The sequence below is a fragment of the Macaca fascicularis genome, chromosome 5, assembly GCF_037993035.2.
Source record: "Macaca fascicularis isolate 582-1 chromosome 5, T2T-MFA8v1.1".
NCBI lineage: Eukaryota > Metazoa > Chordata > Mammalia > Primates > Cercopithecidae > Macaca > Macaca fascicularis.
The window spans coordinates 65,308,169-65,330,642 of record NC_088379.1 but is presented as its reverse complement, the minus strand read 5'-3'; the positions used below and the strand labels follow the sequence as shown (position 1 = coordinate 65,330,642).

The window sequence follows — 22,474 nt, the reverse complement described above, 5'->3', positions numbered from 1 at the left end:
AAAGCAACACATGATAGAAGGGAATGGATTCACCAATGACAATAGCTGTGTTTACCTAGACACCTAGTTAATTCATTAATTTAACAATATTGGCCAGTCTGTAATGTACATCCCAATAAACTGACCAATAAAAGGATTGCCTTAGCATTATGGAAATATAACCAAAGTATAGGTTTAAGGGCTTTCATAAATCAATCAGATTATTTTTATACATAGGCATTTATATATTATCAGGTATAAAAGAAATTTGTACGAGCTAGCAGATATTCAAACAATGATAAAAATCATCTATGACTAGCCACCTGGGAACTATACTTCTGTAGTTTAAGGCCATAAAATGCCTCATGGCTTTGACTTTGCTAAGTGTAAAAAGGGCTGTAGAATAATTTGTTGACTGATAAAAATGTTTGTGGTCACATTGCTATTTTACTTATTATGCAATGTAAGATATCTACTGTGGATTTCTAAGAGACTAAAGTCCACAAATGTATTTCTCCTGACTATTGCTGACATTGCACAAAATGGCACAGGCAACACAGACCAACACACAAAAAGAAGAGTAACTCTTTGAAAACATTTTCTTCAAACTGTAGTTTAGGACAAAAGTATTGCAGAATAAAATTTACGGTTTTAGAAAAAACAGCAAAAAAAAAAAAATTTGAATGAAAAACAAACTTTTGCTTTTTCGAACTTTTGGAAGACAAAATTATGACTCCAATGTTTCATTCCTTCTTTCCTTGCCATTCAAATTTCTACTAAAGTGTAAGATATATCACAAAATTTGATGACATACACTCCAATGCCCATTGAGCAGACTGAACAAAGGCCATTAATATAGCAAGGAAGACGTATTTTTAATATCTTTAGTCTGACATTCACTTATCATTTATTTACCTATGCTTAACCTCTTAATTTTCTACAAATTGTAACTTATACTCACAGAGTTTTAAAAAAATTCATGAGAGCTCTCCGCCAGACCGCCGCCGCGCCGCCATCATGGACACCAGCCGCGTGCAGCCTATCGAGCTGGCCAGGGTCACTAAGGTCCTGGGCAGGACCGGCTCTCAGGGACAGTGCACGCAAGTGCGCGTGGAATTCATGGACTACACGAGCCGCTCCATCATCCGCAATGTAAAAGGCCCCGTGCGCGAGGGCGACGTGCTCACCCTCTTGGAGTCAGAGCGAGAAGCCCGGAGGTTGCGCTGAGCTTGCCTGCTCGCTGGGTCTTGGATGTTGGGTTCGACCACTTGGCCGATGGGATTGGTGTGTCACAATCTGCTCCTTTATTTTTTGCCCGCCACGCAGAATTGAGATGCTCCTTTAAATAAAGCGTTTGTGTTTCAAGTTAAAAAAAAAAAAAAAAAATTCATGAGAGCCCTCTCATTTTCTGCATCTACAATTCTAGGTTATACACAAACCTAAGTGTACAGGTCCATAGGGCTATATAAAGAATTTATTTGAATTTGAAATTTTGATTTTGTGAAAGACAAAAACGTCTTGAGATTTTGTTAAAATAAGTCTGGTAAATCTTGGCCCAAAGTTACACTAAGAAGGAATCTGTTTTCCTTTGAAAACAAGAGTATAATCAGTATTTTCATAAAATGGAAGTATAAAATAGAATATAGTATTATTAAACCATATTAACCTTTCATTGGCAGAGATTTCACTTTGATAAAGGCTGTATAAGTACAGCTTAATCTCATAACCCAGAAGTTTTTACTGTAATTTTTGCCTCTTTATTTTTGGCTAAATTGTAATTTTTAAATGAGTATACAGAAACCCAATACTATATATTGAATGACTTTAAGTGAATAAATATCCATGCTATTCTCAGGGTAAGTGATCTAGTGATCAGGATAAAAAGGATATATGTTGTTAGACCCTAGCATAGTATGCCCCAGGACAGAGGTTTCTTGGGTTACTGCTGGTGAGTGATTCCAATTGTTAGCAGTCTGATCCCACACATTACATAAATTCCAACTCCTGCATCTTGTTTAGGTGAGCTGCTGGCTAAATGGATGTGTAGTGAAATTAAACAATATTTATTTATTTTTTAAGGTGATTTTTAGAATGGGTTATACCCCCTCTTTTTCTCCTCCTTTCTTTGCACCGCGCCCTCTACTCATCCTTTCTATGCATATTTTTGAGAGCCTGAATATGCTAGGAACAGGGTTTCAGTCTGTTAAGAATTCCCAACCTTGTGGAGTTGAGATACAATTAATAAAAAATTCTAGTATAATGAGGTAAATATTACGATACCATGAAAGCAGAGAGGAGAAACATCTACTCTGTTTTATGAGGATTAGAGAAGGCAATTTAGAGATTATGCCTAACACAAACATGCAGATATTTGCATAGTATGTGAGCACACATTAAAAAAAAATGTTATTTACGTCCCAGAAATAAGACAGTAGGGACTCAGTGTGAGCTGATATGTCTGTCTCCACTATAATAAAAGAAATAGAATGTCTCAAGTGTGGGTTGACATTTGCAAACTAACTACTTTTTCTAGAAGAATGATGCCACATAATTTAAAAATATTAATGCTTTTCTAATCTCTAATGCATTTTCAATGGCTAACATAGTTAAAACCAAAGGGAAACTTTTATTATGTACATAATCAAATTCAAAATGTGTCAGGCTAGTTTAAAAAATATGAATGTCAGTCCTGGCTTGGCAGTTTAATAACTTTGGTTTTTGACCAAGTCATTTAACTTAATTAAACCTCAGTTTATTCTCTGGAAACAAGACAAGGTCAAGCAAGATAGTTTTAAAATTTCTTTCCAAATTTATACATCTGACTTTTCTAAAAAATATGGTTTACACTAATACTTAAAAGAAATTATCTTAAGACAATAGTTTTTAAGTTCCCACTCCTAGGAAGTGCTTATAAATTATTTTTTGCTCTTGCTCCCTGTAAAATTTGTCCTTGTTCTGCTAGTCACATATAGTCCCCACTACACCAGCCAAGACTCGTCAGACTGGTTCTGTTGAGATCATCAGTGACTTATTTCCTCACTTCAATTCAGCCCACAAAGTCATTGATAGAGCTGGATGCACACACTTGGATATAGACCTCAGTCTTCACAGGAGTCTTCATTGCTGGTCAGCAATGTATCGGTGAGTTCCCTTTTTCTTTCTAGAAGTCTTAAGGTAACTTTTAGTTTAAAACGGCATGAGCCACACCAAGGAATGTGTAGATCTACAATTTATTATTTTTTTAAATATAGAAACATATTTTTGAGATTTTACGTAAAATTATGTCAAGAAAAAGATTTCTGTTCTTTCTGTATTATTGTTTCCTGTCCTCTTGTTTTGTATCCCACAGTGTTTTTCTGTATACTTTTAGAAGGGTTTTACACAATGTAAAGGTACATGGTGTTTGACAACTGTCTTTTAGTTAGTTTGCCTATATGTTTCAAAGAAGATATAACATATTTTTAGCTTGGGCTTTGTCTTATTGAGAAATACTTGTATTTTAGAAGGTGTACATGAAAAAAAGTCTAAAATAATGCAGATAAAAACGTTTATTTTGTAAGTAGTTAAAAATTTAAAAATTCTAGATATTTTGAAAGAATCAGAAACAACTGAAGAAAATAATATGACTAAATTGTTATAGCCTGATTTAAAAAATAAATCCACTGATATTCCTGGCCATAGTCAACTTCTCCAAAGATAAGTCTTGATCATTTTGAGGTTTTCTTTCAAAGTTAGAAACTAATCAGTAACAAGGTTTTGGGAGTACTAGTTTTGTCTTTGAAAATAATTTTATCTTCTGATTAAAACTTATTTACCTGATTCACATATTGGCATATCAGTTTTTATTAGTTTTTACTTTGAGAAGAGTTTGAACATGTTAAACTGTGAATGAAATCTGTGGTCTTCATTTAACATGGAAAAACAGGTTCTGTCATCAGTTGAAAGTTCTACATACTTTCAACTTATTAGAAGTTATTAGAAGCTAGAAGCTTAATACTCTTCTGTACATGTCCGTGAAGCAACTAAAAGCTACAGATACTAAAGCTTTTGTCGAGCTTATCAAGGCTCCCTGCCTTTTGCAAGTATTTGTTTACAACCAATGATGGTTTTGTGTTTTATTCTCTTTTTCTCATTAACTTTACTATAAAAAAGAGTGCTTCAAGAAAGCTTCCAATAAACTTAACATACTAAATAGATTCCAAACGTTATCTATGGTATATGTCAGTGATTTGGAATTTGGTTATAAATGTGTAGAGGAGGTATAATGTGGGAATACTGGAGTGAATTTTTCTGAGTGTAGTCTCTAATTTGAAGCAAAAGATGTACCTATTTTTAAAAATCCTGCTGCAGAATAGATGCAAGTAATCTCTCAAGGAAAAAACCAAAAACCAAAACCAACCAACCAACAAACGAAAACATCTTCCTGATCTGAAGACTGTATAAAAGATGAAGCACATCTATGTTTGAGTGGGTCTAGATGAGATAAAAAGTTAAGAGCATGTACTAGAGCGAAAAAGGATTAAGTCTATCATTCACGTTTGCTGTCGTAAATGTGCCAACAGGAGTGTTGTCGAGAAAGATGGATAATTGAAATCCTAGGACATTAGTAGACAATTTCTTTTAAAGGTCATTGGTTTTAACTCAGAAAGAATGTAAGAAACAGGTGGGAAATTTTATTAAATAGCATGCTCCTTCCTTTTCAGTCGGATTTTGGATAGCCTCCTTGACTCTACCTGAATAATAATCAGGGTTTTTTTTGGTTTGTTTTTTTATTTTTTTAGAATTTAAAGGTAGGAAAATATTTAAACTGGGTAAACATTATTCTTCTTGTACTTCCATTTTCTCCAAACTCTTATTTTGGACTATTCTTTGAGCATGAAGAGATAAACATGTGAATTTTATAAACACACAACAGAAAGTTAAAGAACATTTTATCAGGCATAAGTTTATAGAAAAGAGATTTGGGAAGAGAAGAAAGTATCCATTAAATATACTTATTGTTGATAGGGGTGTATGCTAACTATATTTATCAGCAACCACTGAGAAGAATTAAAAATAGGCTGAATTTATAGGCATCGACATCTACACATATTGAGATGGATGAAGGTGAAATGAGTAATATTCAAATGAGGCAAAATGGACAACTTTAATTTTTACTTAATAGGGTAAGCACTGTCTCTCAAAGTCTGGTCCATAGAGCCCTGCATTACAGTGCTTATTAAAAATAGGAAAGTCCAACTCTCATCCCAGAAATTCTAATGAATCTCTGGTTGAGACATGGAAATCATATTTAAAATATTTACACAATATAATTCTTATTTACCCTAAAGTTTGACAAGCACTAATAGTATAAAGACATAGAAAAAGAAAAAGAAACCTGTAAGCCTGAAAGAAATTAAACCATACATGAAATAGGCCAGTTGTTAAAAGTAGTTCTTTGTTTTATTTAAATTGGTGTAATTACATCTTAATGGGAGGTGCTTTCTCCCAGTCACCTTTCCCTTCAAGGGAGACGAGTACTCATTTATGCAACATGGTGATGATTAAGAAAGAGAGGATAATTTCAGCAAGGATGGGAAACTGAGTGGGGAGAACATAGACATTTTGGTTAGTTTGTGTCTAATAAGGAGGATGACTTTATTTGGATCATAAAAATCTATTTGTTTACAGGAAAAACCTTGGTATAAAATTAATCTAGCAGTATCATCCTGTGACATTAGTCAGTAGGGATACTGAAGGGACACTCTTTTGAGGCTTAGGCCCAGAGTTGCTATATGATTGTGTTATGAGTATTTAACATGTGCTCATACTTCTCCTTCAACTAGAATCAGCCCTGATCTATATAACAAATTCTAGTAAGTTCTCATTGTATACTAAGTCCTGTGTGGAAGAAAATTATCTGTTCAGCACCTGCTATATATTGTATATTTTATAAAATGCGATTTCATTAAATTTTGGTAATGTTTTGAGAAGTGGTTATTGCTTTCATTCCTTTTAAAAGATGAAGTACCTGTGATTGTCTAGGCTGTTAGTAAGTAACCCTGATCTTTCTGATTTTAAAATCTATACTTTTTCCCTATAACATATTGTCTACCATGTGTAGGAAGCTAAAAGTAGAATCTTTGGAAAGTTTACAGAGAAAATAGATGGCAACAGAGGAATAGAAAATAAACCCACACATATCCACACATGGAGAAAATGTTGGTGCATAGATTTAAAAAACCAGAAGATGTAAAGACTAATATGAAATCATGCACATTTATGCTGAGGGAAGAAGTGTGGAGGTATAATTTTACTTTCATTTATAAGTTTTAAAAACATTTTAAAAAATATGCTGCCTGCCCTTATACAACCGACTTTGTATTTAAACTAAATAAGGAGTGACCTAAGTTTTCTGCACTGTTTCAAAGGTGATCAGAGTATAGCACTTTAACTACATCATCCCTGTTTTCTAAAAAGGATTACATTTGCTATATTGTGAAAATCAAGTTTATCTTAGAGCAGCATTTCATAGAACTAATTCACTGGTCTGCAGTAGCTGTCTGCTAAATGGATCTTTGTTATTCTGTCATTGTTTTCTGCTTTCCTCCAAAAATATGTCATTGCTTCAACATAAAGAGAAAATAGAAACAATCCAGAAAAATATGAAAAATAGCAGTATCATGTGTTTCCGTATTAGCGCTGAGATTTATAAGCATGCCTGATGGTTTTAGTGCTTGTGAATGAGGTAGATTGAACAGTCGTGAAGCAGGTCTTCTGCAAGGGTAGGAGGTGAAATGGGTTCTCTGGCTTGTTTTATGGCTCTATCAGGGTTAGAGTTTAGAGAAACTGCACAGAGAAGTTCTTCAAGTGCACTCATTTGGATCTGTTCTCATTGAAGATAATAGATAAGAATTGTGAAGAATACTTTCACATTTTCAGGTTTTAATAGGTTCTAAATGACTGGACTTGAGAGAAGGAAGGTTTTAAGAGGCTGAGAAAGAAAAATGGGCTGCAGAAACACCGAGTCATGCCAGAACCTGTAAGCCCAACCTTCTCCCGGTACACACATGGCCTGTGTGGTTGGGCAATTTCTGATATTTTTAGAATTGTAATTCTAAGATGATAGAACTAATCTTAGGGGGATCCAAAGTACCATACAGACATATTTAAATTATATCTTGCAACCTTTCATCTGAAGATGTCAGATGATATCTCTGTTTTGAAACTGCAAAAGCAGACACAGAGAGAGTTCGCACTTTTTTAAAAGTTGAACTGTGAGTCAGTGCAGGACAAAATAATAATTGCTATCTTTAGTTTCACATGTACTATCTGCCAACTACTGTCCTAAAACATCATATGCGTTTAAACTTTATATCAACCTATGGTTATATTATTATACTCATTTTACAGATGAGAAAAATGAGACTGAGACAGGTAATATTTTTTTTTTTTTTTGCCCAGGGGTAATAATAAAAGGCAGAACTGATAGTTAACCTGGGTCTATCTGACTTCAAAGCCTATCTCTTAATCACAATGCTATACCACCCTCACAATGCCTCCTTCATCTGCCTAAGTGATTCTTTTACTTCTTTGATTTAACTGACTTACTGTCTTAAAAGATGAATAATTTACATTTTCAAGAAACATTGTTATGGATGATCTTTGAAGCAGACGTCTAAGGCCAGTGAATAGGAAGCATTGCTCTATGCATTCTCTAAAAGAAGGGAATAAAATGCTCAAAGATAGGATAATTTGCAGGTGGCCACAGGAATGAATTAGTCAGTCAAGACAGAGATAGTCTGTCCTCCCACTTCACCTGTATACTGATGTCAATACAATCAAATAGAAGAGTTAAATTAACACCGGTGACTACATGACCCAAGACATATTATTGTTATTTTTATTACTGTTACCATTTAAGCTTGTACGAAAATATATGGCCTATTTAAAATTAGTTACTTCACATCAAATCTTGTCAGGTCACAGTTAGTAAAATTTAGGGAGGATACATATAGTAAAAATAAAAATATTATTTAACATAAATATGCTACATATATAATTTCAACATATGTTTTCTCATTTGGTACTTTACAACCCTGAGAATCAGATAATTTTAATATTACCATGACTTTACAGCTAGGGAAACCAAAAATTAGGAAGACTGAGACTTCCAAATCTCTGCGTAAGTGACTGGTAGAGCTGGAATCTGAGCACATCTGTTCTCACATCAGCCCTGTTCTTTCTAGCCCTGGCTTCTGCCAGGTCATGATTCTGGGATCAGAAGTGCTTCCTTGGTGAAGCGCAGATAACTTACCTCGGCTTTCAAAAAATTACTTTATTTTAGGATTTCAACTTTCCTAATTAAGAAAATATCAAACATAATAAATGAACACTTTAAAAATATTTTAAACTAATCTTTTAATTATATAGTACATTCAAGTCATTATTAGGCATTTGGGGATACATTATTTGATTCAACAATAAAGCTACATTTAGCCTTTTAAAAACAGGGTAATGAATTCTTGTACTAAACTATAGGACAATTGGCAGCTGCCTGACTCAAATCTCTGCACTGGATGGGTTTGAAGATGAATGCTTTTTAAAGTTTTCTTTACTAGTTGAATCCCTTTTTGCACTGGAATCTTAATGCAGACCCTTGATGTTTGGAGCAGAATTGCTGTGGGTAAAGTGGAATAGAGGCTAGAAGCTTCCTCTACCTTTCCGTCTTTTATTCCCTTAGGCATATGTGAGGCAACTGGGTGGATTTTTCAACCCACCTTAAAACTAATTTTTCATTATGAAAGAGGAAATAATGGCAATGGCCAACTTTTGTAGGGTATTTACTGTGTGCCTGGCATGGTGTCATCTGCCTTGTGTTACTTTATTTAATCTTCAGAAGAATCTTCTGAGTTAGGTCCTATCAGTATCTCCATTTGTGAGTGGGGAAATGTAGATTTAGAGAGGATGAGTAACTTTCCTAGAGTCACTTAGCTAGTAAGAGGCAGTTAGGAATAACCCCAAGCTATTTGATGCCTAAGCGCAAGTCTTTATCCACGAACAAGAAAATGGAAGTCATTTGCTTAAAGTCATAGAGCTTGTTACAAGGAGGCTCTTGACCAGAACCTTGGTCTTCTGGTATATTAGTATTATAATTATTAATTGTATCTCAAAAAGATGCTGCTAGAGAAAATTAAGTCAAAATAATTTACCATCTTTCACATATGCAGAATTTGCCAGAGAATTAGTAAATATGTGTCTTCATGTCATCTTTTTCCCAAAGATGATTATGTGAAAATGGCAATTTACCTTGATTGCAACAATCTGTTTTGCATATTATAATAGTATCGGATTTAGTTATGAGTAACAGGAAACCCAGAGTAACAGGGGATTACATAAAATGGAATTTTATTCTGTTTAATGTGAAACAATTCTGGAGGTAGGCAGGTAAGAGCTAATAGGGAGGTTCACAAATAATTGGGAATTTAGGCTCCTATTATCATGCTTGATTATGTGTCTTCCAAATCCTGGTCTACTGTGGCAATCTGTGCTTCAACTAGCACATATGTATTCTAACTATGAAATGCATATTAGGATTCTAGCCAACAAAGTAGATACTCCATTGGAAAGAAAGTATTCATATGTTGACTCTTACGGACAAGGGGCACTATTTGATTTTTCTGGCGGCTGTGTGCCTAACCAAAGATCAAAGTTTCTGTTATTAGGAAGAAAAGAATAAATATTTGGGATAGGTGTCTAGGAGTTTCTAGTATAACTGTATTAAGTTTGAATAGTAAGAGGTATAGCCCATTGTGGTGAACATAGATAGGCTGGTGGATATATAGTTCTGAAGTGTAGGCAACTGAGCTGAGCTGCAGTTATAGATTTGGTAGTCATCACTATATAAATATGAATTAAACCCATGGACATTGGTAACTAAAAGTATTTATTCTTTTGGGTAAAATAATGCTTTTCTTATAATTTTTATGGCATTAATTTGTACAGAAATCCCACTTTATTCTAATATGAATCTGAGCTTATTTCACTATGTTATTATTAAATGCCAATATATTAGAACATAATTGTTAAAGTAAGTATATAATAAAAAATTTCATAAATTTTGTGTACCATCCAAAAATTAAAACTGAATTCTTACATGTATTTTAGGTCAGTAACTGGGGAAGAAAATTCTTTAATGAAGAAAACTCACTTTTCATTTTGGAAGAATTATTTAAACATTGACAGGGTCTATACATTTTTCAATTTCTCTTCATTGCTGAATTAATTCAGAATTTTGTTACGTGTAGAAATTTCTAGATTGTCTAAATAATTGTTGGTGTATGGTTTAGAGTGCTTTCTAAAGAAACAGCAAGCCGGAGGACACAACAGGGTGTTAACATGTGGCCCAACTGTCACATTCAGGCACATTTTAATCAGGGTCTAGAGATTTTTAAAAAATTGATGTTTAATAGTTATACATATTTTGGGGGTATCTGTGATATTTTGATGCTTGTATGCAATGTGTAATGATCAAATCAAGGTAACTGGGATGTCTATCACCTGAAACATTTATCTTTTCTTGTGTTGGAAATATTGCAGTTCTCTTCTAGCTATTTTGAAATACACAACAAGTTATTGTTAACTAAAATTTCCCTACTGTACTGAATAGTAGAACTTATTCCTTCTATCTATACTTTTGTACTCCTTAACCAACTTCTCAATGCAAGTAGTAAAGTATGATTTTCAAAGTCTGACTTTCTCAGCTATGGTACTCAGATCGTTTCAAATAACTTGTAGTCTCTAGTTTGACTGCAGATTATTTCAAACTATCTGACATTGTAGTCAACAGAAAAATGAGGCATTTGAAAAATTACCTGAAGTCTGATTGTTTAATAAATGCTGAATTTTAATTAGGGTATTTAACATTTTTGTGTTATGTGAGGCATGGAACAATAGCTTGGAAGGAAATTGAAGAACATTTAGATCAATTTAAATTTCCACTGATTTTTTCACATGTGAAGATAAGGAGAGCACTCAACATCATAAAAGTTGGGGCTCAGGGGATGCTGGAACTCGTGTGATGTGGAATATGCTCTCAGATTTCTCATCTGTTTGATCTAACACTAAGACATAGGTTACTGGTTTTCCAGTTTAGAGCTACTTCCATTGTATCATGCAAACTTTCTTGGAGTCATCTAGACAATATCAAAAGGAAGATTTGGTAGGAAGACAGCTAAAATTTAAAAATGTTTCTGAAAGTCTCAAGCTATTAGCAGCCACAAGAGTGTCTCTAGCTCAGGTTCCTCAATCGTTTTTCTTCTGATACACTTGCCGTGGTATCAGCACACTGTTTGTTAATTCTTATTTTTCTTTCACACTTTGAAGTGCATAGAATTCCCTATGATTGGCTGCAATGGCATCCCGCGTTAACTTTGCTGTGGGATATTGTTGTGTATAAAGTTGCTGACTCAGATAATGCCAATTTATTATCTTGAACTAAAAAGAGTTTGAGGAAAGAAAGCAAATATATTAGTAGAATTCAAACTTCAGTAGCTTAGTTTAAGTCTATAAACCCATAACTAATTAGTTAATAATATCTTTAATTTTTTTGCAACTCACTTATCTGTATGTAGTTGCAAACTTCTAGAGATCAGGTCAAGTGTCAACTTAAATCAGTTTGTAGTCACCTGTGCTGTACCATATCTAGTTGGAAACTTAATAAAGACCTTGATGACAACCACAGTGGAGATCAGAGACAGTCCTTACTGTTGAGTTGCCACTAATATTTATGTAGTACATCTATCTAACAAAGTCTGTTGATATCATATGCAATCTTCACAACCTCCTTTTAAAGGCAGGGGAAAGATACTGTCACTTAAGTTTCATGTTTGGTTAAACAGAAATAGTTAAACTTTGGGTTTTGTAACTTCTCTATGAGAACTAGGCATAATTATTATGGTAGGGAATGCAAACATTGCAATTCAGCCCAAGGGCCTAGCTGATGCTATTATATACTTATAGATATGTTTTATCTATCAGTGGATAGGACAGAAATATATTATTTGTAATTTTATATGGAGTAATTTGCTTGTATTTCTTCTTTAAAAAAACAGCAATGAAAATATACAATCCATGCACATATATATACAATATTCTGTTTTATTTCTACTGTGGATATTTTTATCATCTTGTTCTAGAAAGTGTGAGAAGGATTAATGATGTCACTAATGCTTGCTGGTATGGGTTTTTCACAATGTAAAACACATCTCAAATACTTTTATTGATAGGATAAGCAGGCACAATCCTATGAGCTAAGCTACAGTCAAATATGTAACATATGCCAAAACAGATACATAGACCAGTGGAACAGAACAGAGGCCTCCGAAATAATGCCACACATCTACAACCATCTGATCTTTGACAAACCTGACAAAAAGAAGCAATGAGGAAAGTATTCCCTATTTAATAAATTGTGTTGAGAAAACCGGCTAGTCAAACGCAGAAAACTGAAAGTGAACCTCTTCCTTATACCTTATACAAAAATTAACTCAAGATGGATTAAACTTAAATGTAAGACCTAAAACCATAAAAACTCTAGAAGAAAACCTAGGCAATACCATTCAGGACATAGGCATGGGCAAACACTTCTTGACTAAAACACCAAAAGCAATGGAAACAAAATCCAAAATTGGCAAACGGGATCTAATTAAACTAAAGAGCCTCTGCACAACAAAAAAAAAAACTATCATCAGAGTGAATAAGCAACCTACAGAATGGGAGAAAAATTTTGCAATCTATCTGACAAAGGGCTAATATGCAGAATCTACAAAGAACTTAAATTTACAAGAAAAAAAAATCCCATAGAAAAGTAGGCAAAGGATATGAACAGATGCTTCTCAAAAGAAGACATTTATGCAGCCAACAAACATATGAAAAAAAGGTCATCATCACTGACCATTAAAGAAATGCAAATCAAAAGCACAATGAGATACCATCTCATGCCAGTGAGGACGGCGATCATTAAAAAGTCAGGAAACAACAGATGCTGGAGAGGATGTGGAGAAATAGGAATGCTTTTACACTGTTGGTGGGAGTGTAAATTAGTTCAACCATTGTGGAAGACAGTGTGGCAATTCTTCAAGGATCTAAAACCAGAAATACCATTTGACCCAGTGATCCCATTACTGGATATATACCCAAAGGATTATAAATCATGGTACTATAAAGATACATGCACAAGTATGTTTATTGTGGCACTGTTCACAATAGCAAAGACATGGAACCAACCCAGATGCCCATCTATGATGTCTGTTATACACATCTCCTTTCTTTTTCAATGATAGACTGGATAAAGAAAACATGGCACATATATACCATGGAAAACTATGCAGCCATAAAATGGATGAGTTCATGTCTTTTTCAGGGACATGGATGAAGCTGGAAACCATCATTCTTAGTAAACTAACACAAGAACAGAAAACCATACACCGCATGTTCTCACTCATAAGTGGGAGTTAAACAATGAGAACACATGGACACAGGGAGGGAGATATCATACACTGGGGCCTGTCAGTGGGTGGGGGACTAGGGGAGGGATAACATTAGGAGAAATACCTAATATAGACGACGGGTTGATGGGTGCAGCAATCCACCATAGCACGTGCATACCTATGTAACAAACCTGTACGTTCTGCACATGTACCCCAGATCTTAAAGTACAATTTCTTTTTTAAAAAAGACCTACTATTGATGGGTGGTGTTGCTGTGAAGAGGCTTGTTCTGGTAAATTTTTCTTTGAAACACTGAGCCTTGACTTGTCATTTTCCAGTGCTTGCGCATTAGTACCTTTTTCCCCTTGTCTTTTTGCTGTTGCTGCTGCTGCTTTTCCTTTTTAGCACTATTCTAAAAATGACACATTAATAAGTGATAATAATAATGCAGATCTAAACATATTGCTTGTTTTCTGGCAATTTGGGGCTAAAAAAAGCATAAGCATACTTTAACTGTTATATTCACTTGACTTGTCACTAATTATACATGTCCCTAGATTGAAAAGAAAATCATATAAAGAAAGCGATTTTATATTACTAAAGCTATTAGAATTCAATTAGTCTATCTGAAGGTGATTTTACATGAATATGTGCACATAAGTTTTGATAGATGAAAATAATGACTGGACAAATGTTTATGTATGTTCAGGAGGAGGTTAATTATACAAATGTCTGTTGATATGTAAAATAAATTTATTCGTTCACTTTACTATTTTTTTGAGCACATTTTCTTTCACATGTAATTTGGAGGAATTCAGTATTGAATCACTTACTGAGAAAATAAAAAAGTAAGTAAGAAATAGGGTCAATTATATCTCAAAAAAGCTAAACAAATATGGCGAATTAGTTTGAAAAACAATGCTATACAGACTGGGAAAAGAACAAAGTTTCAAATGACAAACATCTTAGTAATGTGGTCATTACCACTATTACTAATAATTAAAATAATGATGATAATGATTATCATCCTTGTTATTTGTACAATGATTTTTCCACTTGGGAGCTCAAAGTACCAAACCGCCTTATCATTTTTATCTCTACCTAGCTCATTAGGTTAGGAGGAGTCTGGACTTATTATCCTTGTTTTTCATATGGAGAAATTAAGACAGATAATTGAATCTGTGGGTACAAGACTATGTAATAAATGAGTTGGTGGCAGGACTCAGAAATATAATCTCTTAATTGTTTATTCAAAGTATTTTTGATGGATTCTCTTTTTTCTTTGTCCCATGTTATCCCTTTTGTCTTCTAGCCACCCAGGAGAGCATGTCACTAAAATAGTCGTGAGTAATGTGGGAAGGTGGGGGTCAGAAAAGGAATCACAGTGGTACCTTGGACACTGCAGTGATGTGAATTCCATGAAAATACATATGTAATCTTCCTTATTTTTTTTCATATTTTAAGAATGTCCTATGTCTCTCTCTCTCGCTTTCTTTTAATTCAAAAGTCATAATGTTTGTTCTTAAAAAATCCACCATAAAACAAACAAAACCACGAATTAAAATTAAAGTTTCTCACTTATTTGTTATTCTGCTTCTTACTGAAAAAAAATTGTTGTGTCTTCTGTATATTTTGTTACGCACAGATATATATATATAGTTTTATTATTTAGAAAGACTGAAACATGGAATGCATATTGTTCTATAACTTTTTAAAATTAAAACTTATCATTAACCTTTTTAACGTTAATACATGAAACCTACCTCATCAATAGAATGGCTGCATTGTTTACATTTTTATCTTGATTAAAACTTACTGTAGAACAAATAGAAAGTGTCTAATATTTCACAATTCTACATAGTAATCATGTATTTTGATAATTTCATGTTTTCTACAAGCACAAATTCATATTCTTCATCTGACATGTTTTGATATTAGTTGAGAAACCTCTGCCCGTATTCCCCTCAACAGTTTTGCTTATGTCTGTTATACTCATCTCCTTTTTTCTGCAATAGATGAATAGCAAGCATTCAGGGATGAAGGAATAGGAGTCAGTTTTGGGGGTTTCTTAGGCACAGTTGTACATAAAAAGTAATCTCATTGTGGAGAAGTCTTTTTATATTGCAGTAATTGCCATTCTAGGAACAGATGTTTGGAATTCTACTCAAGGGAAAACTGGAGATGGGAAAGGTTGGGGAGAGTAAGATAAAGCTTCCCTGGTTACAGACCCATGGAAAAATCACAGGAACAAGGCAGGAGAACAAGCAGAGTCCCTGGAGCCTTCCACCACATCTCAGTGCCTTCCCCAGGGACAGTGTTGTGTAGCGATGGTAATACCACTGACTTCTGTGCCAATGCTCTTTATTTTGTGCCCAGCCAGAGCCAGGATGTAATGATGGTGTGACAGGGGCCAACATGATAATATCATCACTTCCTGATCCTATGTCATCAGGAAACAGAGTGTTCTTGATTTCTGTAAACAAAAAGTATTTATTGTGAAATGCTTTGCTGTTTACACATTCATGATCTAATTCTAGGTCCCAAAGCACTTTAGACGCAATGGTTATCCTGCTCCTTACTGATATATGGAGAAATTGAGCTCAGAGTTTAAATGATTTGTCCAAGTCGCAGACCTGTTAATGAAAGGGCTGCACTTAGAATTCTCCTTATTCTGATTCAACACCCAGTACTTCTTCAGGAGAATACCATGTTTTCCTCAAGTCCTCATATAGCAGACAGCGCTCTAGAAAAAAAAAAGTATAGCATACACTGGCATGATAAATACCTCAAGAAATCTAAAATAACAGTATCATATTCAAACTCCTTAGTCATCTCTGACTTATTATTTCACATTTCTAGCTTTAGAGTTTGCTTACCAAATATTATAACCCAATGGGACAATTTTACCAATCAAACAAAAAATCATGTGGATCAATGTTTTCCAGTTACATGTATTTTTGAAGGCAGAATAAATAGAAGAAGTTGAGGGAATCTCAAGCAAAAAGAATTTCCTGTAGCATCATTAAAGCTTAGAGGTAAATATTAGCTCAAAACCTCAGGTTCTTTAGGAAGGGGCCTCTGGTTGTCTCTTCTAGGTATCCTCAAAGTTTGGTTTGGAAATAGATCGGAAAATTAGAAGCATAGGATTAGCAACTCTATCTGAAACCTGGTATGCTTCAAGCTGTAACACATTTAAAAAGGATATTTAAGATTCTAAAGTGCTAGAGAAAAGGCTTAAAATATTTTTGTAGCTCCTGCAGTGTCTAACTCTATATCAAGTATGTGGCTGGCTCAACAAGTGATAGCTAACATTTAATATTGCACTTTCTACATGTCAGGCATTGTTACAAGCACTTTATATATAGTACTTCATTTAATTCTCACAATAATCATATGAAATAGGTACTATCATTATCATCTTCCTTTTATGGATGAGAAAAACTGAAGCACAGAAAAGTCAAACTACTTGCCTAACAACAGGAGTCAGAGTCAGGATTGGCCTCAGCTGCCTGGAACCAGGGTGTGCTCTAAACCCAGACAGTACACGACCCTCCAAATGAATGTCCTTTATTCCACAAAAATATCTGTTTTGTCTAAGGAGTGGATGTGTTGCATGCTCTGAAATAATCTATCTATTTACTTTCTTCCTTAGGCCAGATGTGGTGAGGGCTAGGAAAAGAGTTTGTTGGGAGCCCTGGGTTATCGGCCTCGTCATCTTCATATCCTTGATCGTCCTGGCAGTGTGCATTGGACTCACTGTTCATTATGTGAGATACAGTAAGTATAACCTGCCTTGGCATCATGTAATTTACCCCAAATATTTCCTCATACCTTGCTGTTTTGATTTGCCTCAGGCTTATTCATTCATTACTAAGATTCATTTGCATAACCTGTACAAAGGAATCTTTACCTGCTTTGTCTCTTATTTAGTGCTCATAAGTCAAGGAGGATTATGTTTTCTATCTTTGATGTGTGATGCTTTCTGCTGGGAACAGCATGCTCATTTGCATCTTCCTTAATAAGCAATAAGTGAATATTAATCAAGGGAAAACTACAGCATAGCTAGAACCAAGGTCTTGAGTTGTTTGAGGTCATAGGGCAAGCACTTTGATTTAAAATAATTCTGACCGGGTGCAGCGGCTCACGCCTGTAATCCCAGCAATTTGGGAGGCTGAGGCGAGTGGATCACTTGAGGTCAGGAGTTTGAGGCCAGGCTGGCCAACATGGTGAAACCCTGTCTCTACTAAAAAAAAGGAAAAAAAAAAAAAACCCAGATGTGATGGTGTACCCCTATAGTCCTAGCTCCTAGGGGGGCTGAGGCAGGAGAATCACTTGAACCCAGGAGGCGGAGGTTTCAGTGAGCCGAGATCATGCTACTGCACTCCAGCCTTGGCAACAGAGAAAGACTTGGTCTCAAAAAGAAAAAAAAAAAAAATCCAACTCGTTGAAGTCCTGACATGCCAATAAATCAATGACACAATCTGGAGTCATAAAAAAGTAGGCTCTATTCTATACCAGGAAGTTAGAAAAATAGTCATAGTGATGCATTGTTGAATAAGTGCCTATTTCTGTTATTAAAATCTCATCTTAGGATATATTGTAGGTGATTAAAGAGGATAGGGTATGCTGAGAAAGCTCATTATAAAGAAGTTCACCCTGCGGTTATCAGGTACCTCATTGCTAGATGAACTGTTAGTTGCTATGTTATTAGAAAGGTCTCCAGGGTACTTCAGAACTGTTCTCCAGGAGGTAACAACCCTTCTGAAGTTTCCTCCTACTTTGCTTCGGGTTTTAATTACTTGACTTAACCGTGACCTGTTAGTTTAATACCTCCCTCTGTTACTAGATTATACTTGGATATTCAAGGCACCGTAACCATAGAAGCTAATCACTTGATTCTAATTTAATTGGGACCTTGTTGAAGTTGCTTTCCAATAACGAGAAGGAGTACTCTGCAATCTGGTTGTCTTCCTCTACTGTCCCTGCAAGGGTAATCTCAATTTCCAAAGCAAGATGGATCATTTCTGGATAGTTTAAAAAAATATTTAAAACAAAGATTTTTTTTTGGTAGAATTTGCATACAGACAGGTCTTTAAATTTGGAGTGTCTGCATATTATTAATAGATTTTTCTGTAGCATACTTTTTTTTTTTATTTTTTGAGACGGAGTCTTGATCTGTTCCCAGGCTGTAGTGCAGTGGCTTGATCTCGGCTCACTGTAACCCCTGCCTCCTGGGTTCAAGTGATTTTTGTGCCCCAGCCTCCTGAGTACCTGAGATTACAGGCGTGCACCACCACACCCAGCTATTTTTTTCTATTTTTAGCAGAGACAGGGTATCATCATGTTCGTCAGGCTGGTCTTGAACTTCTGACCTCAAATGATCTGCCTGCTTTGGCCTCCCAAAGTGTTGGGATTACAGGCGTAAGCCACTGTGCCAGGCCTGGAGCACACTTGAAATAAAAATGAATTGCTGAAATAACTTTATAGCTCTACAATTCTGCTGAGTATACTGAGTCCCACTTTGTTGTAAGCATCATTATTTGTCCCCATGGATGCCTAGGACTGTTTTACACACTTGTGTGTGTCTAGAATTTATCAGAGTCTTGGCACATGTTAGGTGGATTAAATACTGAATGATAATATCGAATGAATCGTACTTATGATATGTTCCTGGGCCATACTGTGGCTTGTCTGACTTCACAAGGAATTCCTAGTAATACTAGGGGCTAATGACCTCAGTGAGAGAAAATGTCCCTTACTACTTCTCATTTGCCTCTTCCCAAGCCAAGTTTTATAAGATTCATAAATCTTACTCATATGTATACAGTGAAAACTTGGCAAGAATTTTTTCAGTAACCTGTTTCTGAATCCTGTTGTTTGGATGATCAATTGAGTAATATTGAACACACAGCTTCCACTGCCCACACAGTACACCTGAATAAACAGTGATTGTTGTGATGTGTGTTACTGTCTTCTGTTTGTGATCTGCTTTCTGTTTTGGGGTATAAACTAACAGAGTGGTTTCAGAGAAGCTGACATGCCAAAATAACCAAACCAAACCAAAAAAATCTGTTACAGAAATAGACAGATACAGATAAAGGTAATCATATTTGGAAAAACATCATTTTGGTTCTTATTTCATAAAGCCCAGGACAACATAGAATTCTGTATACAGTTCGTGTCTGGAGCCTTTGGGCGTGCATTTCTGCCCCTGTGTGATTTGGATGTCAGAAGATGAATCTGTTATAAGCCAACACCATTGCAGATTATAGAATCACAAACCTGCTGGAAAAGTACTCATGTTTATCCTTATTTTTAACTTTTCTGTTAATATTCCTAACATGTTTTAGTAACTACTCATACCATATATTTATGGCAGCTGGTAATATGTTTTAACAGTGGCATGCTTAAGTCTACAGAGTAAAGTAAAATTTTTTTTTTTTTTTTTTTTTTTTTTTGAGACGGAGTCTCGCTCTGTCACCTAGGCTGGAGTGCAGTGGCCGGATCTCAGCTCACTGCAAGCTCCGCCTCCCGGGTTCACGCCATTCTCCTGCCTCAGCCTCCGGAGTAGCTGGGACTACAGGCGCCCGCCACCTCGCCCGGCTAGTTTTTTTGTATTTTTTTAGTAGAGACGGGGTTTCACCGGGTTAGCCAGGATGGTCTCAATCTCCTGACCTCGTGATCCGCCCGTCTCGGCCTCCCAAAGTGCTGGGATTACAGGCGTGAGCCACCGCGCCCGGCCGTAAAGTAAAATATTGAGCACAGATAATAAGTTGTTAACTTGGTTAAACCATATGCAATTGCCAATATTTGACTATTTTTGACCTGTACTAATGACGATTTTAAATAATTCAATCTAGTAAGTCAAAAAACTACATTTAAGGATATAGAGGGGTCTGTTACCATTCTGTCTAGAACCTTGCTATTTAACATATGATTAGCTACCAGAAGCATCAACATCACTTGGGAGCTTGGTAGAAATGCAAAATCTTGAGTCTAACTTTAGACCTCATGTACCAGAATCAGCATTTTAACACGCTCCCTAGGCGGTTCACTTTTACATTAAAATTTGAAGCAGAATTCTAGAAGAATGGATACAACTCCACATAAAGTTATAGCTAACCATGAGGCAGATGTTTACAAATACAAATGTAATAGAACAGTAGTTTACAGAGATAGTTATGAGTTATTTCCCAGTATTTCAATACATTTGAAACCGTACTTGAAGTTAGGTTTGAAACTTCCATTCAGAGAAAGGGAGGTGAGGAAGGATGGAGGAAGAGTAAAACCTCCCGGGTCCTTCACTTAGGTCTCTAGTACTCTGGCGACTCAACTTTCAGTGTCTTCCGCCTGCCATTCATCTCTTTTATTCATCACCAACCCCTCCCCAGCCCTTGTCAGAGTCTGATAGTGCTTCTCTCTCTGTCCCATCAAATCCTCTAGATGGCCAGGGTGTTTTTTTTTTTGAAATATGCTAGTAGTTTTTTGAATAACTTTTATACAACAAAAGACTTGTCCCGTAGCTTCAATAAGTGACTTTTTTTTTTTTTTTTTCTCTAAGAAGCAGCTTGTGAAATAAGTCTGTATTCTGGAAGTTAGTCTTGGCTATGCCCTGCTGGGCTTGGGCAAGTTATTTACATTTCCAAGACTGTAATCTGTTAAATGTGGATAATATTGCCTTTTTGTGGAGTTATTATAAATTAAATGAGATATGTGACTGTACCAGGGACATTGGTGTTCAGTGTTATTTTATTTTTCTTCTGCAGTTTAAGTGAAGAGGGAAAGAATAGGAAGGAAGAGAGAGGAGGAGAGAGACTGTGACTGGATGAGCCACACTCTGCTTTCCTATAGAAACTACATACAACTGTCTTGATCACCTGTGTATTTCTAATGCCTGACACAGTGTCTCTTGCTGAAAAGTGGCTGGCATTAATATTTGTTGAATGAATACATTAATTTTCTGAGGGCTGTGTGCTTTCCTCATGCACTGGAGGGTAGAGGAAAAGTTATGTGACATTAACTTTTCAGCAGGTCAAAAATGTGGGTTGCTTAAATTGGATGCAGAAGGTAGAGACAGTGGCTAAGGAGCAGACAAGCCAACCCCTGTGGTTGGTGGGAAAAACATACATGCAGTGACAAGGGAGCCGGGTGAAAGTAAATAGTGTCCCTGGAAGATTATGCCAGGTGGCAGCTTTAGCTCCCTGAACTTCTATTTACTGAATCCCTTGCATTTTAATTTCTAACCTCATCTTCCTTTTCAGCCAAAATAAATTTTCTCACACTAGAGTTTTTATGGACAGAATTGATGTATAGTTGATGGAAGGGAAAAGAAAATCTACATTTGGAATATACAAATACAGTGACCCTTGGGAGGCTTCTGAATCCATCCCTGTTTGTATGCTCAGATGGCATGACTTGCTCTCTCTTGTGGCTTACTGAGGATTGAATAACAGATGAATAATCAGCCCACTCTTCTGATGAGCTACTTGTACAATACTCCAGGAACACCAGGCATTTCTTACAGCTTTGATACTCTAAATCACATGATGATAAATGTTGTTTTATATCCTGAGATAACTATGAGGCCTGGAGCAGGATGATGATGATGATGATCTGTGCTAAGAGCATTCCTTCCTGTTTCAGTCTTCTAGCAACAACCAAGTAGGGAAATAATGATGCTTTACACCCATCTGATAAAAATTAAGATAGGGTTTTGCTTCTTTCCTTGTAGATCAAAGGAAGACCTACAATTACTATAGCACATTGTCATTTACAACTGACAAACTATATGCTGAGTTCGGCAGAGAGGCTTCTAACAATTTTACAGAAATGAGCCAGAGACTTGAATCAATGGTAAGCAATTTGTCATCCACTTCTGGTGCATTTGCTGTCACTCTTTACCATATTTTTAGCGTCCTAGCTTCTAAAAGATCCGTTCAACTAACAGATCCCTGTGTATTTGCAAAATGAAAAGAGGCCCTAACCCAAGGAATATGAAACAAAACAGACAATACATCACTTAGCGC

General features: G+C 35.6%; 2 protein-coding genes across 2 annotated transcripts in view; both read left to right on the top strand.

The window, feature by feature from the left end:
- Positions 1 to 970: 970 nt before the first annotated feature.
- Positions 971 to 1,365, top strand: LOC102129332 (small ribosomal subunit protein eS28-like). The gene has a single exon (XM_045392547.3). The coding sequence runs from the start codon at positions 997 to 999 to the stop codon at positions 1,204 to 1,206; it is 210 nt and encodes a 69-aa protein (XP_045248482.2). The 5' UTR covers positions 971 to 996; the 3' UTR covers positions 1,207 to 1,365.
- A 1,675-nt stretch (positions 1,366 to 3,040) lies between these two features.
- Positions 3,041 to 22,474, top strand: part of LOC102128952 (transmembrane protease serine 11E) — a 54,156-nt gene continuing 34,722 nt past the window's right edge. Inside the window, exons 1-3 of the mRNA XM_005555178.4 lie at positions 3,041 to 3,120; positions 17,101 to 17,225; positions 22,180 to 22,301. Of these exons, the coding sequence (XP_005555235.1) occupies positions 3,113 to 3,120; positions 17,101 to 17,225; positions 22,180 to 22,301 (255 nt within the window). The 5' untranslated portion in view covers positions 3,041 to 3,112. The remainder of the gene's footprint in view (positions 3,121 to 17,100; positions 17,226 to 22,179; positions 22,302 to 22,474) is intronic.

Coding starts and splice junctions, on each gene's coding strand:
- LOC102129332 (XM_045392547.3), top strand. CDS start 997: ATGGACACCAGCCGCGTGCAGCCTATCGAGCTGGCCAGGGTCACTAAG.